This window comes from Mirounga angustirostris, unplaced genomic scaffold, assembly GCF_029215605.1.
Source record: "Mirounga angustirostris isolate CCGP_5_RB_7025 unplaced genomic scaffold, mMirAng1.0.hap1 SCAF_14, whole genome shotgun sequence".
Taxonomy (NCBI): domain Eukaryota; kingdom Metazoa; phylum Chordata; class Mammalia; order Carnivora; family Phocidae; genus Mirounga; species Mirounga angustirostris.
Window position 1 is genome coordinate 75,063,946 of NW_026991722.1, and position 27,248 is coordinate 75,091,193.

General features: G+C 50.0%; 1 protein-coding gene across 7 annotated transcripts in view; it reads right to left on the reverse strand.

The window, feature by feature from the left end:
• The window catches only part of HVCN1 (hydrogen voltage gated channel 1), a 49,555-nt gene that overhangs the window by 9,309 nt on the left and 12,998 nt on the right, over positions 1-27,248 (reverse strand). Inside the window, exons 1-5 of one of the 7 annotated variants that reach the window (XM_064578362.1) lie at positions 26,679-26,966; positions 25,517-25,596; positions 20,624-20,663; positions 20,080-20,228; positions 2,042-2,320 (exon numbers count right to left, since the gene is read on the reverse strand). In XM_064578362.1, the coding sequence (XP_064434432.1) occupies positions 2,042-2,281 (240 nt within the window). In that variant the 5' untranslated portion in view covers positions 2,282-2,320; positions 20,080-20,228; positions 20,624-20,663; positions 25,517-25,596; positions 26,679-26,966. Of the gene's footprint in view, positions 1-2,041; positions 2,321-20,079; positions 20,229-20,623; positions 20,664-25,516; positions 25,597-25,988; positions 26,060-26,152; positions 26,374-26,678; positions 26,967-27,248 lie in introns of those variants that run through there. The other 6 variants (XM_064578363.1, XM_064578364.1, XM_064578360.1 and 3 more) reach the window with 6 other exon arrangements.

The window sequence follows — 27,248 nt, forward strand, 5'->3', positions numbered from 1 at the left end:
CCGCCCACTGCCCACAGATGACCTTCTAGTACCTCCTCTCTTGCCAAGGTCTCCCTCTACTTGCTACACGTAAGCCATATGGACCCTTCTCAATTCTAGGAATGCGGCAGATCCTTTCCTATCTTGGGCCCTTTGCAAACACAGTCTCTCTGCCGGGAAACTTCCTCCCTTCCACATTTACAGAGCTCACCCCTGCCCAACCTTCAGGTGTCAGATGAAATGTCGCCTCCTCCACCACACGTCCTCTGACACCCAATCCTAGGTCAGGGGTCTCCCTACTGCCAGGATCTCTCAGAGCCCCCTTCTGTCTCCCTACAGAGGGCTTCTCTTCACTTGCAATCAGCATCAGTCTGGGTGATGATGGTTCCTGGAGTGCCTGACTCTCCACAGACCATTGGTCCTCTGAGAGTAAGGACAGGGGTATACCTGCCATGCTTGTTGCTCTGTCCCCTGCACACAGAAGTAACTGCTCAAGAAATCACTGTCCAGTGAATGACTAAGCATCTCTGCTTATGTTTCAGTGGTCAAGCTGCTTCTCCAGGAGGACTGTCCTTAGAGGTCCTGGCTCAGCGGGCAGCCCTGTGGCCCAGTCAGGAGATGAAGGACCTCCCAGAGCAGGGAGGCCCAGGATTCCCCTTGCAGCTGGAAGGAAACTGGCTCCTTCCTTCTGCTTCTGAAATTGAGGGTTTGGGATTTCAACCCCAACAACTTAATACCACGTTTCCTTTCCTGTCACAGCCACAGAGGAACGCACGGAGCTGCGAGGCCTGCTGGGGGTGTTTGGCCTGTTTCGTTTCTCTAAGCTACATGAAAGCGAGAAAAAGACCAAAATAATTTTTTTTTTTTCTATTTTACCCTGGAACAAAGTCCGTGGTGGGAGAAGCAAGGGCTGTTTCTGCTTCCAGAAGGGAAGTCAGCTCTAGGGAGGCACTGGTTTATTTCAGTTTAGGAGGACACCTGCTACAGGGTCCCTGGAATGGCTCCACGGGACCTGGGCTGACAAGGGCCTGCATGCTTCCCCAGTGTCCTGGGCCTCCTGCATTCTCCGGGGGCCCTCAGAACAGGTTTCCAGACACCCAGGGCTGGGGGCTGAGACAGGGCCCCGCCACACTCAACCTGCATTTTTGTCCTTCAAAGTCGGAAGATGCCGACAAAGAACCCTTCGCTGTTCTTTGAAGTCTGCGTGTCCCTCTCGTGTTCTCCCATAAGCGCACCCGGAGGTCAGCTGTGGACTACACCAGGCAGATTGCTCCACAAAATAGGAGACTGAAGCCCCCAGGGTGATACTTCTGGGAGGCACAGGACCCTCTTGGCCTTGTTCAGCTCAGGGCAGGCACTCAGTGTTTGCCGAATGAATGCAGGAATGTTTTCTCTGCCTCCAGTGTTTACCCTTTGTTTACTTTTTGTGTAGGTATAGTAAAATCTGCACAACATAAAACCTACCATAACAAAACTGGAACCATTGTGAAGCTGGTGTATAGTTCAGGGCGTCAAGCACCTTCACAAGGTGGTGCAGGCATCACCGCTCTGAATAGTTCTGGAACGTCTTGACCCCACATGGAAACCTGTACCCATTAAGCAGCCCCTTGCCATTCTGCCCTCCCTCCAACTTGGAAGCACCAGTCTGCTGTCTGTCTCTCTGGATTTGCCTCTGCTGGACATGTCGCATCAACTGACTCAGACAACATGCGGTCTTTTGTGTCTGGCTTCTCTCACTGAGCGTCACCTTGTCAGCGTCCATCCACTCATAGCAGGGACCACTGCTTCATTCCTCTTCACGGCCGAGTGTGGACAGCCTACGTTTTGTTCATTCACTCCTCAGGTGACAGACCTTGCGCTGACTTGGGACAGTGACTTACTTTATCCCCGGTGGCACGGGATCTGCCCAGCGCTGTCCGGGGCGCCTGCCACAGGGTTAGTACTCAGGTGACAGACGTCGAACGAACGGGGCGGTGGCAGAGCTAGGCCCCCACCCCGGCCTCGTGACTCTTGGCTGACGGCTCTGCCCCACCCCGGGTATCTTGGGCCTCTGCCCACCTACCTGAAACCTGTGGGAGCTGAAGAGCTTCCTCAGTGTGGCCCTGAAGTCGAGGGGGGGCCGGGGCACGGGGCCGGGGGCCGCCGTTGGGTCGGGGGCTCTGCCCTCCTCGCTGGACGCAGGTGCTGGCGACGTCTGCTCCTCCTCCTCGTCGTCTTCCTCGTTCTCCCATTTCTTGTAGTTGATGTTCCAGGCATGGTAATCGTCCCCAACGACAGTGAAGTGCCTCAAGAACTTGCTCATCCTCTTGGCCGGAGCCACTTTGGCCCTGCGGGAGCTGGCCTGCAGAAGGGGGAGAGAGCCAGCGCTCAGCCAGGGAGGCCCTCAGAGCCCGTCCAGACCACTCGGACGCACGCTGCTCTGGCGGGGAGCAGGGCCCAGGCTGGGCCAGGCCGCGGGGGCGAAAACAGCCCTGGCCCTCAGAGCACCATGCAAGCAGGGACCGTGAGGTCACGGTGGTTTCTTGTGCTTCTATTTTTGGAATCCAGGGTCTCAGCGCCGGTGAGGCAACAGGAAACCCCAGAACCCATCAGGCCTGTCACTATGGTTGGCAATAACCAATGAAATTGGTACCGCAGCCCAGTCACAAAATACCCACCACGTGTAAATACCGGAAGAGCGGCCCCATGGTTCAGAGGCATCATAACCTGAAAAACCGGAGGTGAGAGTTGGCGGGGCAGGGGTGTGGAAAGCCAAAAGTAAAAGTACCCAGAGTTTCACAGAAAAGTGAGGGCTGCCCCCTTCATGCCACAGATCGGTTCTTGAAATGTGAGTGGCAAATAGATTTTCCTAAGTGCAGCCAGTGCTATTTTAAGTACACGATGGACAGTTGTTTAAAGACAAGTGACTTCAAAGCAAAAAGCAAATAATCCTCCTTTTGCCCAACTGACCCTACCAGATATCAAATTTCCTATAAAGTTCAATAATGAAAACTTCAGGGTATGGGTCCAAGAATGGGCAATATGATCAGTGGAACAGGAAAAAAGAGCCCAATCAGACCCAGACCCCAGTAGGGAAGTGGATGTGATGGTGGTGGCCATACAGATCAATGGGAAAAGGCTGGAGAGGTCAGGACACCTGGCCTTCATGATAGGAAACAAACAAACAAAAAACATGAAAGATCCCTACCTCATACCCTACAGAGAATAAATTTCAGATGCATTAACTGTAACATATATAAACTAAAAAAAACAAAACTTTAAAAGTCTTAGAACAAAAGATAGGCAAGTATCTTCATGACCTCCAAGTAGGGAAAGGTTGCTTAAATAAGACACAAAACAAATGGATAGACTTGATTCATCAAAACTAAAAGCTTTTATATTTCTCTCTCTCTCTCTCTCTCTCTCTCTCTCTCACACACACACACACACACACACACACACACCACACAATCCTAGAAAGACACACCACAGACTGGGTGTGACACACATATTTGCAATGTACTTAAAAGACATTGTTTAGGGTGCCTGGGTGGCTCAGTTGGTTAAGCAACCGCCTTCGGCTCAGGTCATGATCCTGGAGTCCCGGGATCGAGTCCCGCATCAGGCTCCCTGCTCAGCGGGGAGTCTGCTTCTCCCTCTGCCCCTCCCCCTCTCATGTGCGCTCTCTCTCTCATTCTCTCTCTCAAAAAAAAAAAAAAAAAAAACTTAAAAAAAAAAGACATTGTTTAGTGTCCAGAATATACAAAGAAATCATACAAACTAAAAAAAAAAAAAAAAAAAAAGACAACTCCCTTGAAAACTGGGCAATGGATATTAACAGGTGGGTCACCTAAAAGGAAACCCAAATGGCAGAGACACAACCTCATTAGGACTCAGGAAAATGTGAATGGCAAGAATTCTAAAGTCTGCAATAGCAAATGTTGGCAAAGATGTGAAGCAGTGGGGGCTCTTGAACACTGAACATAGGAATTGACGATGGCACCACCATTTTGGGAAACAAGCTGGCACTGTTTTGTCAAGTTGAAGCTGTGCATATCTTTCTTAATAATCTAGTGATTCCATCCCTAGAAAGGCTGCAAAGAGAAACACCGCTACATGTGCTCAAATCAGTAGCTTGTTCGGGAACGATCACTGCAAATGTTCACCTAAATGGTGGGAGACAGAGGAAGGAGCCTTCTCTCTTCACGTGATGGAATGCTGGACAGCAGTTAAAATGAACTGCATTACTCTAGGTCACTGATGACCTCCACAGGTACCCCCTTGGCAGCACTGAACACACAGTAGGTCACTCCTGCCTTCACTGGCTTCTGGGATTCCATACTCTCCTGGTTTTCCTCCCACCTTGATGGTTACTTCTTACCAGTCTCTTGCTGGATTCCATAAGAGGAAGACCCTACATTTAAGTATTGACATGCCCAGGGCTCAGGTGTCTCTTCTCCATACTCAGTTCCTAGGGGTTCTCACTCAGCAGCAGAGCTTTAAAAGCCATCTGTACATGGATTATACAGAAACACTATCTCCAATCCCAATCTCAACTAAGGACATCCACCCTTAGTTACCTCAAAGTTATCTTATACCTAGTAGCATGTTCAAAGCAGAATTATTCATTTGCCGCCCCAAATGTCCCCATCTCAGTTTAGGGCATTTCATTTGTCTAGTTCCTTAGGCCAATAACTTTGGCATCATTCTTTAAATGTCTTTCTCCTCATTCAATACTGACCTAGCAGTAAATTTCGTTGGCCCTGCCTGTAAACTACTTTCCAAGTAAGACCACTTCTCGCCATCATTTCCTGCTATCTCTTGCCTGGATTACTATAGCAGCCTCCCTACCTCCTCCCAATAGCCATTCTTCATCCAGCCGAAAGAACTTTGAAAGAACTTTCTCAAATATAAATGAGATCACGTCATGCCCTTCCTTAAAACTTTCACATGTTATTTTTTTTTTTCAGCATCCTCATGCCTTCTTCCTGGAAATGGCTTCCCCCAGACATCTGCATGGTTCACACCTTCACTTGGGTCAGGCTTCTGCTCAAATATCACCTCTGCTGAGACCTGGTCTGGTCGCCCTTCCCCAGTCACACTGCATCCACTTACTCTGCTTCATTTTTCTTTTCTTTTAAGATTTTATTTTTAAGTAATCTCTAGACCCAATATGGGGCTTGAACTCACAACCCTGAGATCAAGAGTCTCATGCTCTAGTGACTGAGTCAGTCAAGTGCCCCTCATTCTTCTTTATTGCACTTATTGGTGACATTATATATGAATTGTTTATCTGTTTATTATCTGCCTACATCCCCGCCCCCAGACTCTAAGCTCCATGAGAGTGGAACTTTTTCCATCCTGTGCAAATTGCCTACCCAGTGTCTTATACTTAATATACACTCAAAAACACCCAAATATCTAAGTGACTAAATGAACACATACATGTGGATAGGTCTTTACAAATACGTTGGGAGCACCTGATGGGTCATGAGATCGAGCCCCACATTGGGCTTTGCACTCAGTGGGGAGTCTACTTAAAGATTCTATCCCTCTGCCCCTCCCTGTGCACATGCACACACGTTCTCTCTCAAATAAATAAATAAATCTTTTAGAAAAATTAAATATGTTGAGTTTAGGGGCACCTGGGTGGCTCAGTTGGTTAAGTGTCCAACTCTTGATCTTGGCTCAGGTCATGATCTTAGGGTTGTGAGATTGAGCCCCACCTCGGTGTCTGTGCTGGGCATAGAGCCTGCTTAATATTCTCTCTCTCCCTCTCCCCTCCCCCCACCCTCTCTCTCTCTCAAAAAAATATATATGTTGAGTTTAAAAGGAAGATATAGAAGAATATGAATATAATACCACTTAAGTAAAAATTTAAAAATACATGCAAAAATATTATTACATGCTGTTTTGGGAATGTGTAAAATGGAAGTGTAAACATACAAAAGAAGGGGATTTCTGCTTCTGGTCATGACAGAGTAACTAGGCCTCTTGCCATAAAACAAAACAAAAAACTATAGAACTGGATAAAATGCATGAAATTTACAGTGGCCCCTGAGAGAAGAGAAACAGACGAGGTGAGCCCCCACACTCACCCTGGCTTTCTGCCTAGAGGTGCTTTCTGGACTATGGTAACAAGGCTATTGAGCCTCTCTCCCTCCAGAATTTGCATGGCGAAGTACCTGAGAAAAGGAAGCTCTGCAGAGAAGGAACTCCAAAAATCCAACTTTGGCTGAATTCTAAACAGCCGGAGATGACACAAGGCTGGGTTAGGAGATGTGTGAGTTCCAAACATCCAGAGTAGAGATGTCTTGTTGAACACCCTGAGCATTCAGTCGAAATTCCAGAAAGGTCATGCCTTATTAGTAGGCATAATCTGACCCTATAGTAAGAACTACCTTAGACCTGGGGCGCCTGGGTGGCTCAGTCGTTAAGCGTCTGCCTTTGGATCAGGTCATGATCCCAGGGTCCTGGGATCGAGCGCCGCATCGGGCTCCCTGCTCGGCGGGAAGCCTGCTTCTCCCTCTCCCACTCCCCCTGCTTGTGTTCCCTCTCTCGCTGTGTCTCTCTGTCAAATAAAATAAAATCTTAAAAAAAAAAAAAAAAAAACTACCTTAGACCTGTCCCAAATACACTTGGGAGGGGGGTGGGGGGATGGGTTAGCCTGGTGATGGGTATTAAGGAGGGCATGTACTGAATGGAGCACTGGGAGTTATATGCAAACAATGAATCATGGAACACTACGTCAAAAACTAATGATGTAATGTATGGTGATTAACGTAACATAATAAAATAAAAAAAAGAAGAAGAAGCCTTGAAAAGATCAAGCAGATCCCCAGGTAAATTGACTGCCTGTTGGAACAAAACTCAAATTCTACTAGGGAGGACAACAAAATACACTCAACAGTGTAGCATTTATAAAAGTATAGCATACAATAAAAAATAACTAGACAGATAAAGCAGAAAAACTTGGCCCATAACCAGTAGAAACACTAGCTTACCAAAATGGACAGAGATAATAGAATTGGCCAACAAAGACTTATGAATAGCTATTATAAATATGTTCAAGGATTTCAAAGAAAATATGAGCTTAATGAGAGAATAGAGAATCTTAATAGAGAAATGGAAACTGTAAAAAAAAAAAAAAAAAAAAATCCAAATGGGCTCAATGCTGATTAGATACTGCAGTACAAAAGATCAGTGAACTTAAAGACAGAGCACTCATCAAGTGGAAACATGGTGAGAAAAAAGGCAGGGGAAAAAACCCAGAGCCTTAGGGACAATATCAAGTGGTCTAATGTACATGTACCTAGGATACCAAAAGATGAGAGAGAGATTGGGGCAGAAAAATTTAGAGAAATAATGGGCTTAAAAACTTTTAAAATTTGATGGAAAAATATAAACATGTAGATCCAAGAAGCTCAATGAACACCAGGGAGGACAAACATAAAAACGAATGGACTCAGAAAGAGAGACACCAAATTCATGATGGTGGTTGCCCTTAGGGAGGGGTAAGGGCTAAAAACAGAAGGGGTCAAAAAGCACTTGAATGCTATCTGAAAAACATCTTTTTAAATCACACAAAGATTTGAGGAAAATAGGACAAAATGTTAATAGCTGTCAATTTAGGATGATTATATAAGTACTTGGTAATATTTGTTTTCTTTTTTTTTTTTAAGATTTTATTTATTAGCATGAGGAGGGGGGCAGAGGGAGAGAGAGGAGAGGGAGAAGCAGACCCCCCACTGAGCAGAGAACCCGACATGGGGCTCGATCCCAGGACCCTGAGATCATGACCTGAGCCAAAATCAAGAGTCAGGCACTTAACTGACTGAGCCACCCAGGTGCCCCAGTATTTGTATTCTCTTATATTTTTACACTTTTCAAAGTAAAATAAAATGATCTCTCTCCAACAATACACCTTTGATGCATACTCAGATCTTTTTCATAATAGGTTTCACAAGCTCAGGAAAGGTTATAGAGTCCACAGAGATTACCTGGTCTGTTCTCCCTACTATTTCGGAGATGGGAGCACTCAGGAGATGGGCAGCCAGGGCTTGCTCAATGTCTCAGTGCACTTGGAAGTAGAGAACTCAAACTCTTTTGCCCTCAGTCCACTGTCCTTTCATCTGTGAAGCCTTGTACATGCCCAGGCTCCCAATTTGGACAAAGTATACCACCTCTCTCAGAAGCCTCCCTGAACCCCAGCATTTTGATAAGTGCCCTGGGAAAGTCCCCACCGCAAAGACTGCAGGGTGAGGTTGGAGGTGATGAGTGTGGAGAGGGTCGTGCTCCAGATGCTCCGTCCGAGAATCCCATAGTTTGGATCCCAGGTGGCCTCCTCCACCGCGGCTTCCATATAGTTCGAGTGCCTTGGGAGCTCCCGATTTGAGGCTTCCTCAGATGCGAAGAGGTCCAAGGAGAGCTTATGACCACTGCATAACCTCCTGAGAGTGAACCTTCTGGTTCTCTCCGCATCCATGATCCTGGAGCCTGTCCGGCTTTCCTCTCCCCACATGAGCTATTCATTTCTTCCTCTTCTACCACCCCAGTACAAGCCTTCATCCTATCACTCCAAAGACTGCAACGGCCTCGGGGGGCCTGGGTGGCTCAGTCATTTAAGCGTCTGTCTTCAGCTCAGGTCATGATCCCAGGGTCCTGGGATCAAGCCCCACCTTAGGAGCCTGCTTCTTCCTCTCCCGCTCCCCCTTCTTGTGCGCTCTCCCCCCGGCCCCCGTCAAATAAATAAATACAATCTTTATTTAAAAAAAAAAAAAAAAAAAGACTGCAACAGCCTCCTTGTGGATTTCTCTCCCTGGGCCCGGTTCTTACATGCATTCTCTAACCAGTAGCCCAAGCAGGCCTAATAAGCCCTCATGCCTGATCTTAGCACCTGATCATACCACTGCCCCCTGATTTTTGGAGAAAAATCCAAGATCCTTCCTATGATGTACATGGCCCTGTGGGATCTGGCCTTTTCTCCTTCCCCATGACCCGCTCACCACACTCCAGCCACGCTGCTTGCCCTTCTGTCCCTCCAAGCTCTGCATTCTCCCCAGGCCCAGGATTCACACAGGCTCTTCCCTCAACCTGGACTACTCTTCTTCCAACTCTGAGCTTGGCTCACTTTTACTCAGGCTTGACCCTTCCTCAGAGAGGCCCTCCTTGACCCCTAAAATCTAAATCAGACCCCTTCTCAATTTTATAACCTCTCTATTTTTTACAGTTTCTAAGCAGAATTTTTGTGTGTGTGTGGCCATTTATTTATTACTCCTCTCTCCACACTAGCAGTTAAACTCCATGAAAGCAAGGCCTGTGTCCCCAGAGTCTCATGGGGCACTGACCTAGAGCAAAAGCCCATCAAGCATCCGCTGGCTGAGGCAGTGGTTCCCTGTCTCCCATGCTGGGCGGCAGCTTATCTTGGGCGGGCCCCTCCCCTGCTAGGCTCCCAGGGTTGACCAAGGGCCAGGTCCGCAGCTATGCTGAAGCCCTGTGAGCAGCTCCTGGCCATAATTTCCCCCCCTAAAACACTTTACCTGGCAGATGGAAACTTCCAGTGCTAGTTCTCAGCATGGTGGGAGCCTTCAGGTGCTTTGCAAAAACCACATTTATATTTTGCAGGAGAGGAAATTTTTCTTTCTGAAACCGTCGACCAGTAAAAAGCAACTTTCAGTAATCTGGGATGAAAATATTTACGGCACCCAGCGGAGCAGAAAACAACTCTAGTTTTAAGTCAAGAATAGGACATACGAAGAGCAGAGAAGTTTCAGAAAAGGTCAAAGATATAGTTGATCATGAAAATGTTGTGGGCCTTGGCAATCTCACCACCCACTTTGGGCTCTCGGGTTCCACCCCCTGCCTGGGCGGGTGGCAGGACTGACTCAGCTACGCAGAGCACCACGCTCAGTGCCTGGCCTGGAACAGCCCCCCCATAAGTGCCCACTGTTCTTCTTCTTCAGCAACACAAACTCTCATTTCCACTCCTCTGCTTACCGGCCGGCTGCCTGCCTCTGCAGCCCCCCGACTCTTCAGTCCCATCAACCGATAGGGTCCCTTTGGGGCTTAAGCTAGATTGAGGAGTTGTTCCTGTCACTTGCAACCCCCAGAATCGAGACCAGTAGAGTCCCTGGTGCTGGACACTCCCCATCTCCTTGTCCCCCGCATTAACCTTCGCTGTCCCACCACATCCTGACCCCTCTCTCGTCAGGATCACCTTTCAGTCTCAAAGCCCACAATGGGGTTCCCACCCTGACTGTCCTGCTTCCACTCACTGTTGACTTGGTTCCGTTGGACCATCTCGCCTCTTGATTTCTCTCCCATCTCCAGCCACACTCCTCAGCCTCCATGTCCCTGCCCCCACGCCACTGGAAGTCCCCTACACCCCAATCCTGACCCTGTGCTCATGCAGGGCAATTCTCCCCCCTTTGGTGGTCTCAGCACACCTGTGTTCTCAACACTGAGAACATGTGCAAATCAGTCTCATGTGCAAATCAGTCTCTAGCCTGAAGTCTGCTATCCTGCCAGGTCATTAGTTTGGCTAGGACCCAAACTCAATTTCTTATTTCCCCCAGATCCACTCTTTTTTATTTTTTTTAAAGATTTTATTTATTTATATGCCAGAGGGAGAAGCAGGCTCCCCGCTGAGCAAGGAGCCTGGTGTGGGGCTCGATCCCAGGACCCTGGGATCATGATCCGAGCCGAAGGCAGATGCTTAACAGACCGAGCCACCCAGGCGCCCCTCCCCACATCTACTCTTCCTTCCGTTTCCTTAGCATCACATCAACCCTGCTGCCCAAGCCAAGAGCCAAAGGTCATCTTGGGCTCCTCTCTCTCCCTCAAGGCTTGTCAATCTAACCTCCTAAACATGGCTGTTCCCGCTGCCCCTTCTCTTCTCTTCTCCCTCTTACTCTCTCCTGCTGCCAGCACCTCTTGCCTGGATGCCTGCGCTGGCCTCCTTCCTCACCTGGCCTCCTGCCTGGTCCTTTCTCCACACAGCAGGGGCCAGGGTCCCCTTTCTGCAGTGACCACGGGGCTGTGTCCCAGCTCTCACCTGCCCCCTCCCCCAGGATCTTTAGCCTCCCACCCCGGCCCCTGCCAACCACCGCCTTCAGGACAAAGGCAAAGCTCTCTTGGTCTCCCCAGGCCCCCTGCCTCTGCCACACCCCAGCCACACCCAGTGCCTCGTGGTTCTAGAATAAACCTCACTCCCTCTTGCTTGAGGACTCCGCACACCTGCACCCGCTGGCTGGTAGATCTTTTGCCTTTTACACGCTATTGCTCTTTCAGATCTTACAGACATCTAGATTCTACCTCCCCGGGAGGCCTTCCTTAGCCGCCACCTGCTGGGGGAGCCTCCTTCCCCTATTTCCCTGTCTTGCCACTTCCTAAGGAGTGCTGGGGCATCTTGGTACCGTCTGTTTCCTGCTCTGGTCTGTGAATCCCAGGAGGGCAGGTGCTGACTCCTCCCTCAGTCACACGGAGGGGGTCGGTAACTATTTAATAAGTGAGTGAACAGTGAAGCGCAAGAGCTACCCCTCAAAGGTAAATGCATCGCCTGCTTCTCTTTTACACATGACAGGTATCATACCAGAAGGATTACTGCCTGGGAGACAGGGGGGCAGAAATGGGAAAAACAGACCTCGGAGAGAGAAAAAATGTTCTTGTGAACATCTCTTTTTACAGGCTCGGTCAGAAGCTGCCATTTGTAGGAGGGGGAAACTCCCTATTTTGTGGTCATCCAACAATCACAGAAAAAGGTACTTCTAAAGAAATTTGGCAGACTCCTGATGTCCCTTAAACCCCCATTTGCCTGCTCCCTCCCAGAGCCTACTTCTGGGGACCTGATTTGCTTATCATTCAACATCTGCCTCAAACTCCAAGAAGACACAAGAGCAGTGACATCTCTTATTACTGATTGTTTATTTCGTTGTTTTATTATATTAACATACCACTAAAGTTCCTTAAATGCACGAAATAATTTTATTCCTAACAACCCCCTAAGGTTGAGGCCATCATTTTGGCGCTTGGTGAGGCAGGTGGCTTGTCCCAAGTCACGCACTTGGAAAATGGCAGTGCCGGGGTCTGCTCCCGGGCTGCTTTGACCTGGAGCCCATGTTTCAGAGCACATGGCTGAGAGAAGCCATGCAGCCAGCGGCTGGAGATCTGCCTTCTAGGGCAGTTTCGGGGGTTGCACTGTGGCTGCCCCCAAATTCATGTCCACGTGGAACCTCAGAATATGACCTTGCTTGGAATATGGGTCTTTGCAGGTGTTAACTAGTTAAAAGGTCTTGAGATGAGATCATCCGAATTTAGGGTGGGCCCTAAATCCAATGACTGATGTCCTTATAAGGAGGGGACCATGTGCGGATGGAGGCAGAGACTGGAGTGCATCTGCAAGCCAAGGATGCCAAAGATTGCCAGCAACTACCAGAAGCTGGGAGAAAGGGACAGAACAGATGCTCCCTCAAAGCTTCCAGAAGGATCCAACCCTGCCAAAACCTTGATTTTAGACTTCAAGCCTTCAGAACTGACAGAATACATTTCTGTTGTTTTAAGCCACCTGGTTCGTGGTTATTCATTAAAGCAGCTCCAGGAAGCTAAGGCAGAGAGTATGCGCCCAAGTCAGCCTATGACGGGTGGCCACGGGTGGCCTGCTCCCTCCTTTTCTTTGTGGGCCACACAACCATCCTGCACTCTGAGGAGAAAGCAGGCTCCTTCAGAGGTCACAAAACCATTGGGAAAAACCCATTTCTTTTCTTTTTTTTTTTTTTTTAAGATTCTGTTTATTTATTTGACAGAGACACAGCGAGAGAGGGAACACAAGCAGGGGAGTGGGAGAGGGAGAAGCAGGCTCCCTGCAGAGCAGGGAGCCTGATGCGGGACTCGATCCCAGGACCATGGAATCATGACCTGAGCTGAAGGCAGACGCTTAACCAACTGAGCCACATAGGCGCCCCGGGAAAAGCCTGTTTCTGCCACCAATCCTGGCAAAAACTGCTTCCTTTTGCTCATAGCTTACAGGCCACCTCCACCCACTTCTGCTCTCGCTTGATGCTTGTAACAGTCCTGAGAGGTAGGCAGGGCAGGCTCTCCACTCCACAGAAGGGAAACTGAGGTGCAGGGAGGAGAGACCAACTGACCAAAGTCACATAGTGTGGCAGGATGACAGAGGCTAAGGAAGGGGGCTTGTAAATGGGTATATTCTTCTTAGGAGAGCAATGGGACAGTTTCTTTCATCTTTTGAAAAAATGTATGGGGCTACCTGGGTGGCTCAGTTGGTTAAGTGTCTGCATTCGGCTCAGGTCATGCTCATGGGGTCCTAGGATCGAGCCTCACATGGGGCTCCCTGCTCCTCGGGGAGCCTGCTTCTCCCTCTGCCTGCCACTCCCCCTGCTTGTGCGCACGCTGTCAAATAAATCAATAAAATCTTAAAAAAAAGAAAAAAGAAAAAAATATTTGAGTCTCTCCAATGTGCCAGGCATGGGAGCAAAGAAGGGGGTCAGCCTTAACCAGTTTCTATCAAAATTTAAAGTGTCCCTATCATTTGACCTGACAAGGGACTCACACATAAGCACATGGATGCTCCCTAGAGCCCTGCTACAACAACCCAAACCTGGAAATGACCTCAAAGTCCATCATTAAATACACTGTGCAGACCCACACTAGAGAACACTAGGCAGCTATTCAGAAGGCAGTCAGCCGGTGTACCTGTAGGCACGGGCACAGAAGGGTGTCCTTGATCTATATGAACTCTAAGTGAAAACCAGCATGTCATGGACCAGATTGCATCATATAATGCCATCTTTGTTAACAACAGACAAAATTGCGGCGCCTGGGTAGCTTAGTCGGTTAGGCATCCGACTCTTGGTTTCAGCTCAGGTCATGATCTCGGGGTCCTGGGATCGAGCTCCATGTCGGGCTCTGCGCTTGGCATGGAGTCTGCTGGAGATTCTTGTTCTCTCTCCCTCTCCCTCTGCCCCTCCCCCTGTTCTCTCTCTAAAATAAATAAAATCTTAAAAAAAGCAGACAAAATCAATAACCCAAACCAAATGGTTCCCTCTGGAAGGGAGTGGGGTTGGGTTGGAGGGTGAAGAGAAACTTTCAAATTTTATTCTATTAGATTTAACCATAAGAAATAGCCATTTTTGGAGGGAGATCCTGCCTACAGAGAATTGAATGGTGAATGAAGTATTTGGGGGTCAGGCAGGAAGGAGAATGAACCAATATACATTACTGGAATCCCTGGATCAGAAAACCAAACAATGGAACAGAACAAATACCTAAAAACAAAGATATGTAAGGGGTAGAGCCAGCATATGAACTCAAGTCTCCCGGCTTTGTTCTTTCTATAATGGTCCGCTAATGAGGGGAATATATGGCAGAAAAGCTGATGTTTCGAAGCAACAGCAGAGGATTTTGTGAGAGGTAGAATCAAGGTTCTGAGGTGCAATCTGCCCTCCCTTGGCAGATGGGGAAACTGAGGCCCTATAACAAGGCAAATGCCTCCAATCAGCAGACACTCCCGGACCTGTGCCTGGGTCTCTCGTCTTCCAGGCCGGGGCACTTAGAACCTCCTCGGAGAAGCTGTCCCCTAGCGCCCACTTTCCCTCCCCCTCCGCCCACGACCTACTCATCACGAAGCCCCATACCACCTACTTCTCCCCTCCTCTGCCACCGCCCCGGCCTCACCTCCACCTCCCAAAACCTAATCCTGTCACTCCCTGTGCAGAACAGGCTTGAGGCTGCTCTCCTTTGAAAGGCCTGCTTGGCCCTTGGTTGGCATCTGGAAAGTTCCACCACTCCCTGATATGAACAGCTCACGGCGCCTAGACTGTGTACAGGATGGGGCTGATGTTGAATACTTGCTTTCCTTCGGGGAGTCTGGAATTCTGCAAGTGCCGGACAGAAGGGGCCCCTGTGACCAGCCCCCGGCAGAAACCGCAGGCACGGCGTCTCTCCCAGGTTTCGCAGTGGACATGGACCCACACGGTCACCACTCGCTCCTGGAGGAACTGAGTGAGTCCTGTGTTTGAGACTGTCACCCACCATCAGGGCCCTTCCTGCCCGGCAGCCTGCCATTGCCTGCTGAACACAGCCTGGATGGTGGAATGACCCCCCCCACACACACCCAGCAAACCTCTCCTCTGGGGGGTAGACAGGGCGACTTCCAGCAGCAAGGTGACCTACCCCAGTGCCGCCTCCCCCCCAACCCCCCGGGGATGTGTGTTCTGAGGAATGCCTATTTTTAAAATCAGGGAAGTCTTTAAATAAGCGTGACAGCTTTTCCTTCTCTAGGGTGGGGAGGAAGTCTGAGGTTGACAAAAACAACCATCGCTGGTGGGGGACTGCTGCTTAGGGGCTGAGGAGCCCGACCGAGCCCGCCCGGGGGCCCAGGCTCCCCCCAGAGATGTGGCAACATTTCTCTCCTTTTCCTGCAGGGTCAGGATCCCTCCTGTCTTCATGAGAGCCGTCTGCCAACCCGGGGAGGCAAGAGGCTGGCGAGGCTGGCTGGAGAGGATGAGGGGAAAGAACATCCCATAGCAGGAGCCGTAGTGTTAACTAGCCCCCCACCGCCCCCCCCCACCCCCGCCCCAGCACCTGCCTTTTCTGAGCTCCTTACAAGGCCCTCAGGTGACACATTGCAACACATTGTTTGGCCTCAGGAGAAGGGGACTGAAACATTCTCATTTACAGGAGAGGCCAAACAATCTGCCCCAGGGCTCACGGCCAGTGAGAAGCAGAGCTCTGATTCGGAGGCAGGCTGCCTGGCCCAGAGCCCCCTCCTCTTGCAAGGACCCCTTTGACCACCACCCTGGATGGACCGGGCTCCCAGCTGTGAGGAGCTCAGCGCTGTGCAGGGAGCTCAGCCCAGTGTTACTCCATGAGAAAAACACACTTTAATCCTGCCTTTTCATACACACTGACATACGTGCGTTCTACAACCAAAGTTTCTAAGTGCGAGCCCTCTGTGGCTTCCATTTTTATTCTATTTCATTGCTTAAGCGACCGATAGCAGCCCATTAATGGATTTCAGGAGTCACCAATGAGTTGAGTTCGAAAGACACAGGTATGGGGAGGATGCACCCAGTCTATTTCCCTGGGGTTGGGAGATGACTGCCAGAGAGGAGACAGCCCTGTCCAAAGTATGTGACATCAGCCATGTTAACTGGGAAGCATAAGTCACGTTATTTTATTATGAAAGCATAAAGAAAACAAAAACATAGCAAGAAAAAAAACCCAGTTATTCAGCCAGAAACGAAGACCTATCACCAGTGTGACTGAGTCATCCAGGCAACTCCTAGCCCCAGTGTCTTAGCAATGCTTTGGCCGGGTGGGGGGAAAAGATGGGGCGAACAGAAGTAAGGACACCCCTCTCGCCCACGGAGAGAGCAACCGTACCCAGCCACCGTCTAACCAGTGCCTCTCAGCCCTGGCTGCACTTCGGAACCACCTGCAAGCTTTTAAAATACCCAAGGCCTGGGTCCCAGGCCCCAAGATGATGATTCAGTTGGTCTGGGGGTGGCCTGGGTGTTGGGATTGCCCATGTGCAGCCAAAGTGGAGTACCAGCACTGTAAATAAACCTGAAGCCTCCAGACGCCTCAGGAGAAATATGCAAAGGGCTACTGCGACCTCTAAGCCCGCTGGCTCCCAGGTTCCCCAGATGCGGCTGGTGACACACGATCATCTGCGAGAGGGGGAAGAGGTCAGCTAATGGCTAAGAACCCAGCTCGGCCTCATGACCCAGCGAGCAGGCTGGCTTTGCTGTAGCCTGGCCCCAGCTCAGTGAGCTGTGTTTGATTCTCACAACCTGAGAGGGAGTATCATTGTTCCCATTTCACAGACGAGGAACTCTGAGGCACAGGGCGGTGGGAAGGGCTCTCTGCAGAGCTGGCTGTGGGTAAGACAGGTCTGAAAAACTCTGCCAGTTTCTCCTACACCACCATCATTTGCCCCTCAAACACCAGGGCAGCCGGATAATTCAAAAGCTCCTAAAAGCAATTCTATTAAAACAACTTTTTAAAAACACAATTAACTCCACAAGGGTAAATTACTAAAAGGAACTGGTCCTTCGAATCAAGAGAGGCTCAGTTGCTACAGGTGGTCCTGACCCAATATTCCCCAGTGCTTGCCAGCAACTTGTACTGGCCTCTGCGTCACGACAAAAAGGTTCCTGTGCCCCCCCCCCACAATTGTCAGTGCCCTCCCCCCAAAATGTGTCCTCTGTTCCGCATCCCAATTCTGTGCTTCTGCTGTTTCTGTGCCTTTAACCCCTCCCCCCACCCCACCAGTTCCCTGGCTCCATTCAGACCCATACGCAGCACAACCACCCACCCCCACCCCCGTCTCCAGCTTTACCTGCTGTCATTCGCCCTAATGAGCAGACCTTTACCCTCGATCTATTTCTTTTAGCATTGCGAAAACCGAGCAAAAGAAAAGAAATTCATGATAATCCCAACACACCAGACTTCTCCTCCGCCTGAGGTCTCTTTCTCTCTAATCAAAGACGGCAGACAATTTTGTATCTTATTTTTCCCACTAGTTACGTGCATCAGATTTATGCCTTCTTCATGGCCAAGAAACTTCACCAAGAAGTTACTGCTCTCACTATTGCATCTACTGATTGATTACTCCTCATTTTTAGCACCTTTTACCACCAATTCGAAGACCACATTTTCCCAGAGCTTAACATTCCTGAAATCTGAATGTCTCACGAATGACCGGTTTCAGCGTTCGGTCACATTACATCACAATAAACGGCAGCATTATTTTCTCCGTGGGACAAAATAATGGCACATCTACTATGAGTGGCGACTGATGGGCTACAAAATATGGTGCTCGCAATTCGTTTCCTTCTGACAGGTTATTTCCTTTTAAGTGAGATGACCAGGTTTGATTATGAACATTTTCATGGTTCTGGACACACACTGTTGAATTTTTGTCCAGAACAACTGTATGGGTTGATCCAGCCGCTCACTAGGTATGAGCTGGCTTCACCACAGAATAACCAGCATTGAACATTTTGGCTTTTTTTCCCTTTTCATAGGGAACTACAAATGAAAAAGTAGGAATTGTTTCCATTTGCCTTTGATTAATAACAATCGCTGAACTCCTGGAGTTGCTCCCTCTCAGGTGGCAGGCCCTGTGCGTCCAATGCCTTACCAGGAAGGGTCACAAGTCCATGGTGAGGACCGTCGACCCCACTCATGGCCACGGACACAGAGGCTCAGGGAGGTTCGGAAACTGGTCTGAGGTCACACAGCCCACAAGGGGCGGAGGCAGGATTTGAATGCTGGCCCTGAGTTGCTTTCACCGTGGCTCACGGCTCAGCCCCTGGAGCAGGTGGTGGGCTAGCATCTCCCAGATTGGCAGGAAGTCCCGCTCCAGCACTAGGCTTCTCCCGGATGAAAGTGCAGGCTCCTCAGCTGGCCACGGCGGGGTGGGGTGGGGTGGGGTGGGGGCAGGGCGGGGGGGTCCTCCTCCATCACCGCCCCCACCCACCCCCCCTCTGCTCTATGGAGCTCTACATAAGCCTGCTTCCTGGCCTTTGTCCATGCTGTTCCCGCCTCTAGAAATGCCCTTTCCTTAGACCCCATGAGTTCAAATCCCAAGGCCCAGCTCAAAGGCTGCCTCTTCTGCAGAACCTTCCATGACCCTCCAAAGGAAAGGAGACTTCCTCCTCTGAACATCAGTCCCACATTCTACATACACACCACTGCCACTGCCGCCCCAGTTTCTGGGCACTTCACTCACAAATCCCTCCCCACCCCAACAGTGCCAAGCCCCTGCTGCCTCCCCTCCTCGCTGGCCCTCCATGTCCTTGCTGGTATTTCTACCCACTTCCACAGGATACCAGAGAAACTTTTCCAAGTTCAGGCCTGATCGGTCGCTGCCCTGCCTGCCCACTGTTCTTAGCACCACCCCCAGAACCTTCCGTGTCCCCTGGGCTCTGCCTGGCCTTGTCTCTCCAGACTTAGCACCTCCTGGCCCCCCATCACGTTGCTCCACCCTGGCCTCCTTCAGGCCTCGCTTCCACCTGCCTTCTGGCCTCTGCATAGGCCGCTTCCTCTGCCAAGACACCCTCTCTGTCTTCCCCCGTACCTGGTTCCCTGCTCCGGCCCTCCAGGTGTTGGGTCTGGAGGCCCTTCTGATCTCAATGGCCCCAGTGAGGGGCCCACATGAACCATGGCCTCTCCTTTACGGCTCTGCCCATGTGCACCTTCACACATTCCGTTTTGGGACTTGACAGGGGTCTGTCGCTCGGCCAGAGGAAGCCACAGGCAGGCAGGGACCCGTGCTTTCCTGCTACAGCCTGACAGCTGTGGTCCATGCCAGGACACAACTGGTGCTGATAAACATTTGTTAGGTGCATGAATGACCGAGGGAAGGAATCCTCCCCACGAGCCCTTGTTGCCCCTGCGATCCCCATTCCCTGTTCCCTCCCTGCCAGGGGTGAGCTCTTCCCCCTGGAGACCTACCCTGTCTTTGGGATAGACTGTGTTTGAGAAGCATACAATCAGTAGTGAGTAATTAGGGCATGGAAGCCAGGCAGCATGGGTCCAAACCTCTCACCAGCTGTGTGACCTTGGGCAAATTGCTAAACCTTGCTGTACTTCAATTTCCCAAGCTGTAAGAGGGGGAAAGAAATAATAGTCCTTTTAATGCACAGGGTTGTTGTGAGGACTAAAAAACCAAATACACAGAAAGCCCTGAGCACATGCCTGGCGCAGAGTGAGCGCTCAATAGATGTTGTTCATGTTATTATTGGTACTGCTCAGCCACCATATTTTATTTAATTCAAAGATGAACATTCTCCCCAGATTCAACATTTCTGAAGTCAGAACTGGTAGCATCTAGAATGGACCATTTCCCCCCGCCACACTGTAAACAAAAAAAAAGCCCTAAAATCCAAGTGACTCTTACAAAGAAAGGGGGCATCATTATCATCCCATGACCCTGCTTCTTGGACCTGCCCTGATCACCCTGCTGCTACCCTGAGCCTCCGGCTCTACCTGCCAGGCCCCCGGAACCTCCCAGGGAACAGCAGAAATGGAAGCCAGCATTTCCTTTCCACCTTGTCCTCACCCTTCACAACAGATGTCCCCCCAAGCCCAACAAACCTGCACCGCAGATATCAAGGACGGAGTTTAATAGTTGCTTGGGATGATCACATGATACAAAAGGCAAAGCTTTTGCTCTGGAGTCAGGCCGGGGTGAGATCCTATTTCTGCCATTTTCTACCTGTGTGATCTTGAGCAAGTGTCTTTATCTGTAAAATGGGCAGCAGGGAAAAGCCACTTAGGGACTATCAGCCTAGCAGTTTGAGATCACGGTCTCCTCAACTCTTCCTGACAAGGCTTCAGGAACAAGGATAATTTTCTCTCCCTTTTCCAGATAAGGAGACGGAGGTCTCAGCGAGGTGAAGGTCAGGGCCTCGTGACACATGGTTATTAAAATGCAGAGGTGGGATTTGAAGGATCTGATTCAGATCCTTGAGGTCTGTGAATTCCTGCTATAATTTTCACCTTTGTGACTAAACGCTTCGGTATGGCAGAAACAGCCCAAACAGGTGTTTTCCCTTTATCCTGTTTGAAACACCAAACAGAATTGTCTTCAAGCCTGGGGAGGCCCTTTAACGCTGCTGGTCCACCAGAATTAATTTACCTTTTCATCCCAGGTGGCCATTTTCCTGTCCTCTCTGGATCTGAAAAATAAGAAAACATTTGTCTAAATCTGACGTCCTGCTATCATTTATCTTAGTATGTGCTTTGCAACACTTTGTTACCAATTATTTTTAACTTGCTTATGTTAACAGTGTCTGAAAATAGCATAAAGCTCAAAGTGTATGCAGAAGGATGCACACCCTTGGTATATATCCAAAAGAATTGGAAACAGGCCCTCAAATACATATACACAAATACTCATAGCCAAAAGGTGGAAATAGCCCAAGTGTCCGTTAGGGGATGAATGGATAAATAAAAGCTGTTCTATCCATACAATGGGAATGTCATCCAGCCATAAAAAGAAACGAAGTCCTGATCCGTGCTAGAGCATGAATGAACCCCTAAAACATGACCCTAAATCAAAGAAGCCACATGAAAACTTCACATATTACATGATTCCACTGATATGTAATACCCAGAATATGCAAATCCACAGAGACAGAAAGCGATTGGTGGTTGCCAGGGACTGGGAGTTGAGGCGTAGGGAGTGACTGCTTAATGGACACAGGGCTTCCTTTTGGTTTGATGTAAATGTTCTGGAACTGGATAGAAGTGGTGGTTACGTGACATCGGGAATGCACTAAATGCCACATTCACTAAATGTTCACGGAGTTGTAAAATGGTTAATTTCATGTTATGTGAATTTCACTCCAGTTTAAACTTAAAAAAAAAAAAAAGACACATAGACATACATTACAGTATCGGGAATGCTCTGGAAAGCAGCAAAGTATCTATATGTCCACCAATGAGGGTCTGGTTAAGTCAGTTTAGGTATATCTGAGCAGTGAGAAACTCTAGTGTTGTTAAATCTTCATATGTGGATGAGGAAGGAGGTGAATGATATAATAAAACAAAAATTCACACTGCAGCATAATATACACAGTATGACCCCCATCTACGTGAAAAATTACATATGCACTTTTATTTTTTTTTAAAGATTTTTTTTTAAATTTATTTGACAGAGAGAGAGACAGTGAGAGCAGGAACACAAGCAGGGGGAGCGGGAGAGGGAGAAGCAGGCTTCCCGCAGAGTAGGGAGCCGGATGTGGGGCTCGATCCCAGGACCCTGGGATCATGACCTGAGCCGAAGGCAGACGTTTAACGACTGAGCCACCCAGGTGCCCCTACATATGCATTTTTAAAAATAAGTCTGTAAGGATATAGCCAAACTCTTTACAGTGATTATTGCTGGACAAAAAGGGAGTGATCTGGGGGACTGATTTTTGTAGGTATTTTCCTTCACTTCTGGAAGGTCTGACCTTTTACAACGAGTGTTACTTCTTAAAATTTATTTTTAATGGAGGTGACATAGGCATGTACTAAAAAACTGAAACAATTCAAAAAGATATACTATGACTAGTAAGCCTCCTTTCTACCCATTCTTCCCAGAAGCAGCCACTCTTAGCAGTTTCCTATTTGGCCTTCAGGGGTATCCCATGCCTTCGCAAGCACATCCATATTTACTCCTTTTCTCTCGTTTAAACTTCAACAAATGTGAGTCCACGCACTCTGCTCTGAACCTTGCTTACTTCCCTTTAGGGTGTGGTGGGCTCCATAATGACCTCCCCTCCCTCTAAAGGTGCACCTGTCCTAATCCCAGAACCCGTGAATATGTCACTTTACATGGCAAAAGGGACTTTGCAGATGAGATTCAATGAAGGATCCCAAGATGGGGATTATCCAGGTGGGCCCAATGTAATCAGAAGGGTCTTTATGAGTAGAGCAGGAGAATCAGAGACAGAAGGATATGTGAGTACAGAAGCGGAAGTTGGAGGGAAGGGATTACAATCCAAGGAACGTGGACAGCCTCTAAAAGTTGGAAAGGAAACAGGTTCTCCCCTAGAGCCTCCAAAAGGAATGCAGCCCTGCCAACACCTCGATGTTGGCCCACCGAGATGGATTTTGGATGTCTGATCCCCAGCACTGTAAGGTAACAAATTTATGTTGATTTAAGCCATCCAATTTGTGGTAATTTGTTATAGTGGCCATCAGAGACTAATACAGTATTTCCAATTGTTCTGGATCAGTACGTGCTAGATCAGGTGCACTCCTTGGAATGACTCCACAAGGTGTCCCTGTAGGAATGTGTGTAGTCTCGCTAGTGATCAGAATTTAGATTATTTCCCAAACTTTTGCTGCCCCAATGTTCCAATGAGTAACCCTACGCACTGTGTGCTTTTATAATTTAAGAAAAAATTATCATTTTGAGAAAATTATTCACGAAGACTTAAAAAAAAAAGTTCGTTCTCTCCTCAGTACCATGCTGCGGGCACAAGGGACTCTCAAAGGTTTCTTGCTGGTTGACTGGCAGAACAGCTTCTGCAACCAGCAGAGTTCAGCTCAGTGTGTTCCTGTTCTAGCCCCTGGGGGCCCTCACCCTGCTCTCATGAGACAGTCTCAAGTGGAACCTTTAGCACAAGCAAAGGTGAAGGGAACAATTAAGATGCCCTGGAGATTTCCTTCCACAAGACAGGAAATAGAACGAGCATATTTATAGAAAAACACCCAGCTTCACTAATTCAAGCAACAGAAAATTTAAAGATACATACATGACCTTTCCATTAAACTAGACAAAAGTGTTAAAACTCAGTGCTTGTGAGGCTGTAGGGAAACTTGCACATACCGCCAGGCATTGTTTTTCTTCAACAGCCTTCGGGTGCTAGGTGGCAAGTGCCTTCAAAATAATCATACTCTTGACTTGAACACATCAGTTTGGGAACTATTATCTCAAATCATTTCGTAGCAAATTACAGGTACAATGTGGACAAGCTAATTTGGATATGATGACTAGAACCTGGAAAGACCCCATAAGCCCCACTTTAGAGAACAGCTGAGGAAGGCAGTGGGCTGTTAGAAGGAATGATAATTCTGAGGTCTATGTGTGTGTGTGTGTGTATATATATATATATATATCTTTACAATCCTGTTGTAAAGAAGGCTGTTAAGCAATGACAAGTAGAACCCTGATGGTTGTGCACACCACTGGCAACTGTAAAACATAATTGGAACATTTACTACGTGCCAGGCACTGTGCTGGGTTCTGGGGGAACCCGAAGTAACGAAGAAAAAGGTCAGAACCCTGCTAGATGGATACTTTAGCTGGGTAGACAAACAAGGAACGTAAGTAAGGTAACATCCCCTGAGCCTAAGCATGGGAAGAAAGAGAAAGAGTAATGCACTAAGAGAGCAGGCGAGTGTGGGTCCTGTGGGTGTAGTGGTCAGGGAAGACTCCAGAAGGCAACTTGGACAGTGGTCCCTGAATTGCAAAGAGGTAAGTCACAAGAAGATGGCCAAGAAGAGCATTCTCTGGAGAAGGAAGACCACGTACACAGGCCCTAGGAGGGCAACTCCCCTCCACCAAACCTCAGCAAGTCCAAGGAAGAAAGAGGAGGTCAGTGTGTCTACAGGGAACATGCAGTGGGAGAATGGTGGCAGGAGACAAGAGTCTGATCTCACAGAGGGCTTGGGAGGCAATGCTGAAGATCTGGGGGTGAAGGGTGGTGGCAGGGAGGCCAAGAGGAGGCAAAAGATGGTGACTATGCAGAGGAATGGCCAGATTCAGAACATGCAGAGGAGTAGAAGCTGCTGTGGGCTTAGATGTGGGGGATGAGGGGAGGAGCAGGTTTTGGGGCTGTAAGAGTGTGGGCTTCCTCTTTCTTGCTTAAACCAGTGATCACGGAGGGCTTGGGGACTGCAGAGTGGTTCTGGAATTGTGCAAGCCTCAGCCCAAAGATTTTCAAAGCGCTGCTCCTACTGGTCTTTCCCCCAGGGACTCAAGAGTGTGAGAAGTTGCTGCTGCTACGCTTGGTCTTACTCAAGAAGCTTCCAGCTGCTGGTGGGGCTGTCCGGAAATACTGCAGATCTCAGATAGCCCTGACTGACCTGAGGTTAAAGGTGTCTGGGACAGAGGAGTGCTTTCAGAGGGGCTGGAAGGAGCTGGGGTGTGGGTGGGGCAGAGCTCCGTAGTAACCTTGAGCCAGGAGCTGGGCTAAGCCTTTATACCAAGCATCTCACTTCATCTCAGCAATGCTGTAAGTACCATGCTTAACCCCATGGGACAGTTAAGGCAACGGAGGTATGGAGAGGTGAAGTCCTATGGCTAAGCCTGCAAAAGCCCCTGCACCCAGCAGAGGTGCTGCCTAGAGATCTGGAAGTTCCCATGCGCTGGCTGTACCTCTGTGTCCTGGAGTTTCACCTGTCCCCAACCCACCATTCTCATTCCTCAGCACACTTTGCCCCAAGATACGTTTATTTTTTTATTTTTATTTTTTTTAAGATTTTATTTATCTATTTGACAGAGAGAGACACAGCAAGAGAGGGAACACAAGCAGGGGGAGTGGGAGAGGGAGAAGCAGGCTTCCCTCCGAGCAGGGAGCCCGACACAGGGCTCCATCCCAGGACCCTGGGATCATGACCCAAGCTGAAGGCAGATGCTTAATGACTGAGCCACCTAGGCGCCCCAAGACCTGAGTGTTTAAAAGTATTCCCAGGTGAAGGATTTTTTTTTCCCTTAAGATTTTATTTATTTATTTGACAGAGACACAGCGAGAGAGAGAAAACAAGCAGGGGGAGTAGGAGAGGGAGAAGCAGGCTTCCGCTGAGCAGGGAGCTGGGCGCAGGGCTCGATCCCAGGAGCCCAGGACCATAACCGGAGCCAAAGGCAGACGTGGCCCCCCAGGTGAAGGATTTGCTGCCCTTGAGGATGGCTCATTTCAGCCTCCTCCTGGGATACCCAGTACTACCTTTATCCTCACTTCTCCCCCTGCAGTCTCCCCCGGGTGGGGAGGGGGGTGGCAGGGATGATGAATAAAAGGTTTTAGGGGTTCACACAGACCTGGGTGTAAGTTCTGGCTCTGCCTCCTTTGGCTAGGTGACCCAAGGCAAGTGGCTTGGCCCGAGATTTGGTTTCTTCACCTGTAAGAGGGAGACAAAGATGGTATTTACCTCACCTGTTGCTGCGCTCAGCGGGTGATGAAGGCACCTGTCTCCAGGTTAAGCCCGCCATACAAATGCTTCTCAACGCTCCCGTTTTCAAGGGGAGGTAACTGAGGCCAAGAGGGGCTTCCCTCCAAGACCTGTGGCACGGCGTCTCCTGTCCTGCCCCTCCACCTGACTCTATACGCCCTGGACAGGGCAGGGGGTCCCCGGGAGGGGGGTCCCAGTCTGCCCGCGCTGGCCGGCGCTGTTAGACGCTGGAACAGAGGGCAACGGGGGGCGGCGGGGGGGGGGCCCGAGGCGGGGGTGAGGGTCCGTTCCCCGGAGGGGTCGGGATAGGGGCGGCGCGCTAACAGCCGGGGAGCACTTACCCTGCGCCCCTCCTGCCGGCGGCCACCGCAGCGACTGCGAGCTCGGCGCCCGCCCCGCCCGCCCCTTCCTCCCCGCCCCTCCCCCTCCCCCCCGCCCCCCGGCCCCCGCCCCGCCCCCCGGGCCGCCCTCTAACCCTGCCCGCGCCACGGTCCCGGGCTCTTGCCTGTCTCAGCGCCCTTGCCCTGGCCTGTCTGTGTCCCCGTTGGTCTCTGGCTGGCCCCCTCCCCCGCCCCCTCCCGCTCCGCAGGCCCGGCGCCTGGCCTGGGCCTCCTGCGCTCCCGCAGATGGACAAAGGTCCCGCCCGTGGGAGCCAATCGCGAATCACGAGAATCCTGTCCCCGGCTAGCCTGAGGGAAGGGGGGGGAGGAGGGAACCACTTCCTTCCTCCTGCGGGACGGAGTGGGGGCGGATCCACTCCCCTCCCCACCACACACACGCCCGGGACGCTGGGCCTGATGTCCGGCGGCACCCCGTCCTGTTCACTTAGGGGTGCCTCTGAGTGGCTTTGCTTGTCCCCTGCACTGTATCTGCCCGGCCGAGGTTGGAGAGCGGGCAGAATGTCCTAAAGGGATGGCCAACCTTGACGCCCGCAGGCCACCCCGGAATGGGGGCAGGAGGTCTCTGCGCTAGAGGATCGAGCCTTCCCGCCTGGAGGCTGAGCCCCCTTGCTCGGGCTGACTCCTCCTCACCTTCCAGGCCCAGCTCCACCGTCCCTCTCCTCCGGGGGCTTCCCCAGCACTCTGCTCACGCTTCATCTCTGGCACTGTCCGGGAATCCGTTTCCGTTAGCCTCTGTCTTCCTAAAAAGACCATTTGTCCCAAACCTCAGGGTGGAGGCCCTCTCCTACACATCTCCCTGCTTCTGGTTTAGGTGGGGGGCGGGAGGAGTCTCCATCCTGGGGGCTGTCTTAGTTCCCTATTGCTGCTCTAACAGGTTACCGAAAACCCAGTGGCTTAAAACACAAATTTGTTATCTTACGGCCCTGGAGGTCAATAGTCTAAATGGTCTTAATAGGGCTAAAATCGAGGTGTTGGCAGGGCTTTGTTCCTTCTGGAGGCTCCAGGGGGATCCTTGCCTTTTGGAGTTGCCAGAGGCGGCCTGCATTCCTCAGCTGCTGGTGGCTTCCCTCTCACCTCTGCTTTCATCTCCTCTAGAACTGACCCTTCTCCCTCCCTCCTGAAAAGACCCTTGCGATGACACTGGGCCCACCTGGATAACCGAGGCTCCTCTCCCCCTCTCTACAGCCTTGACTTCATCAC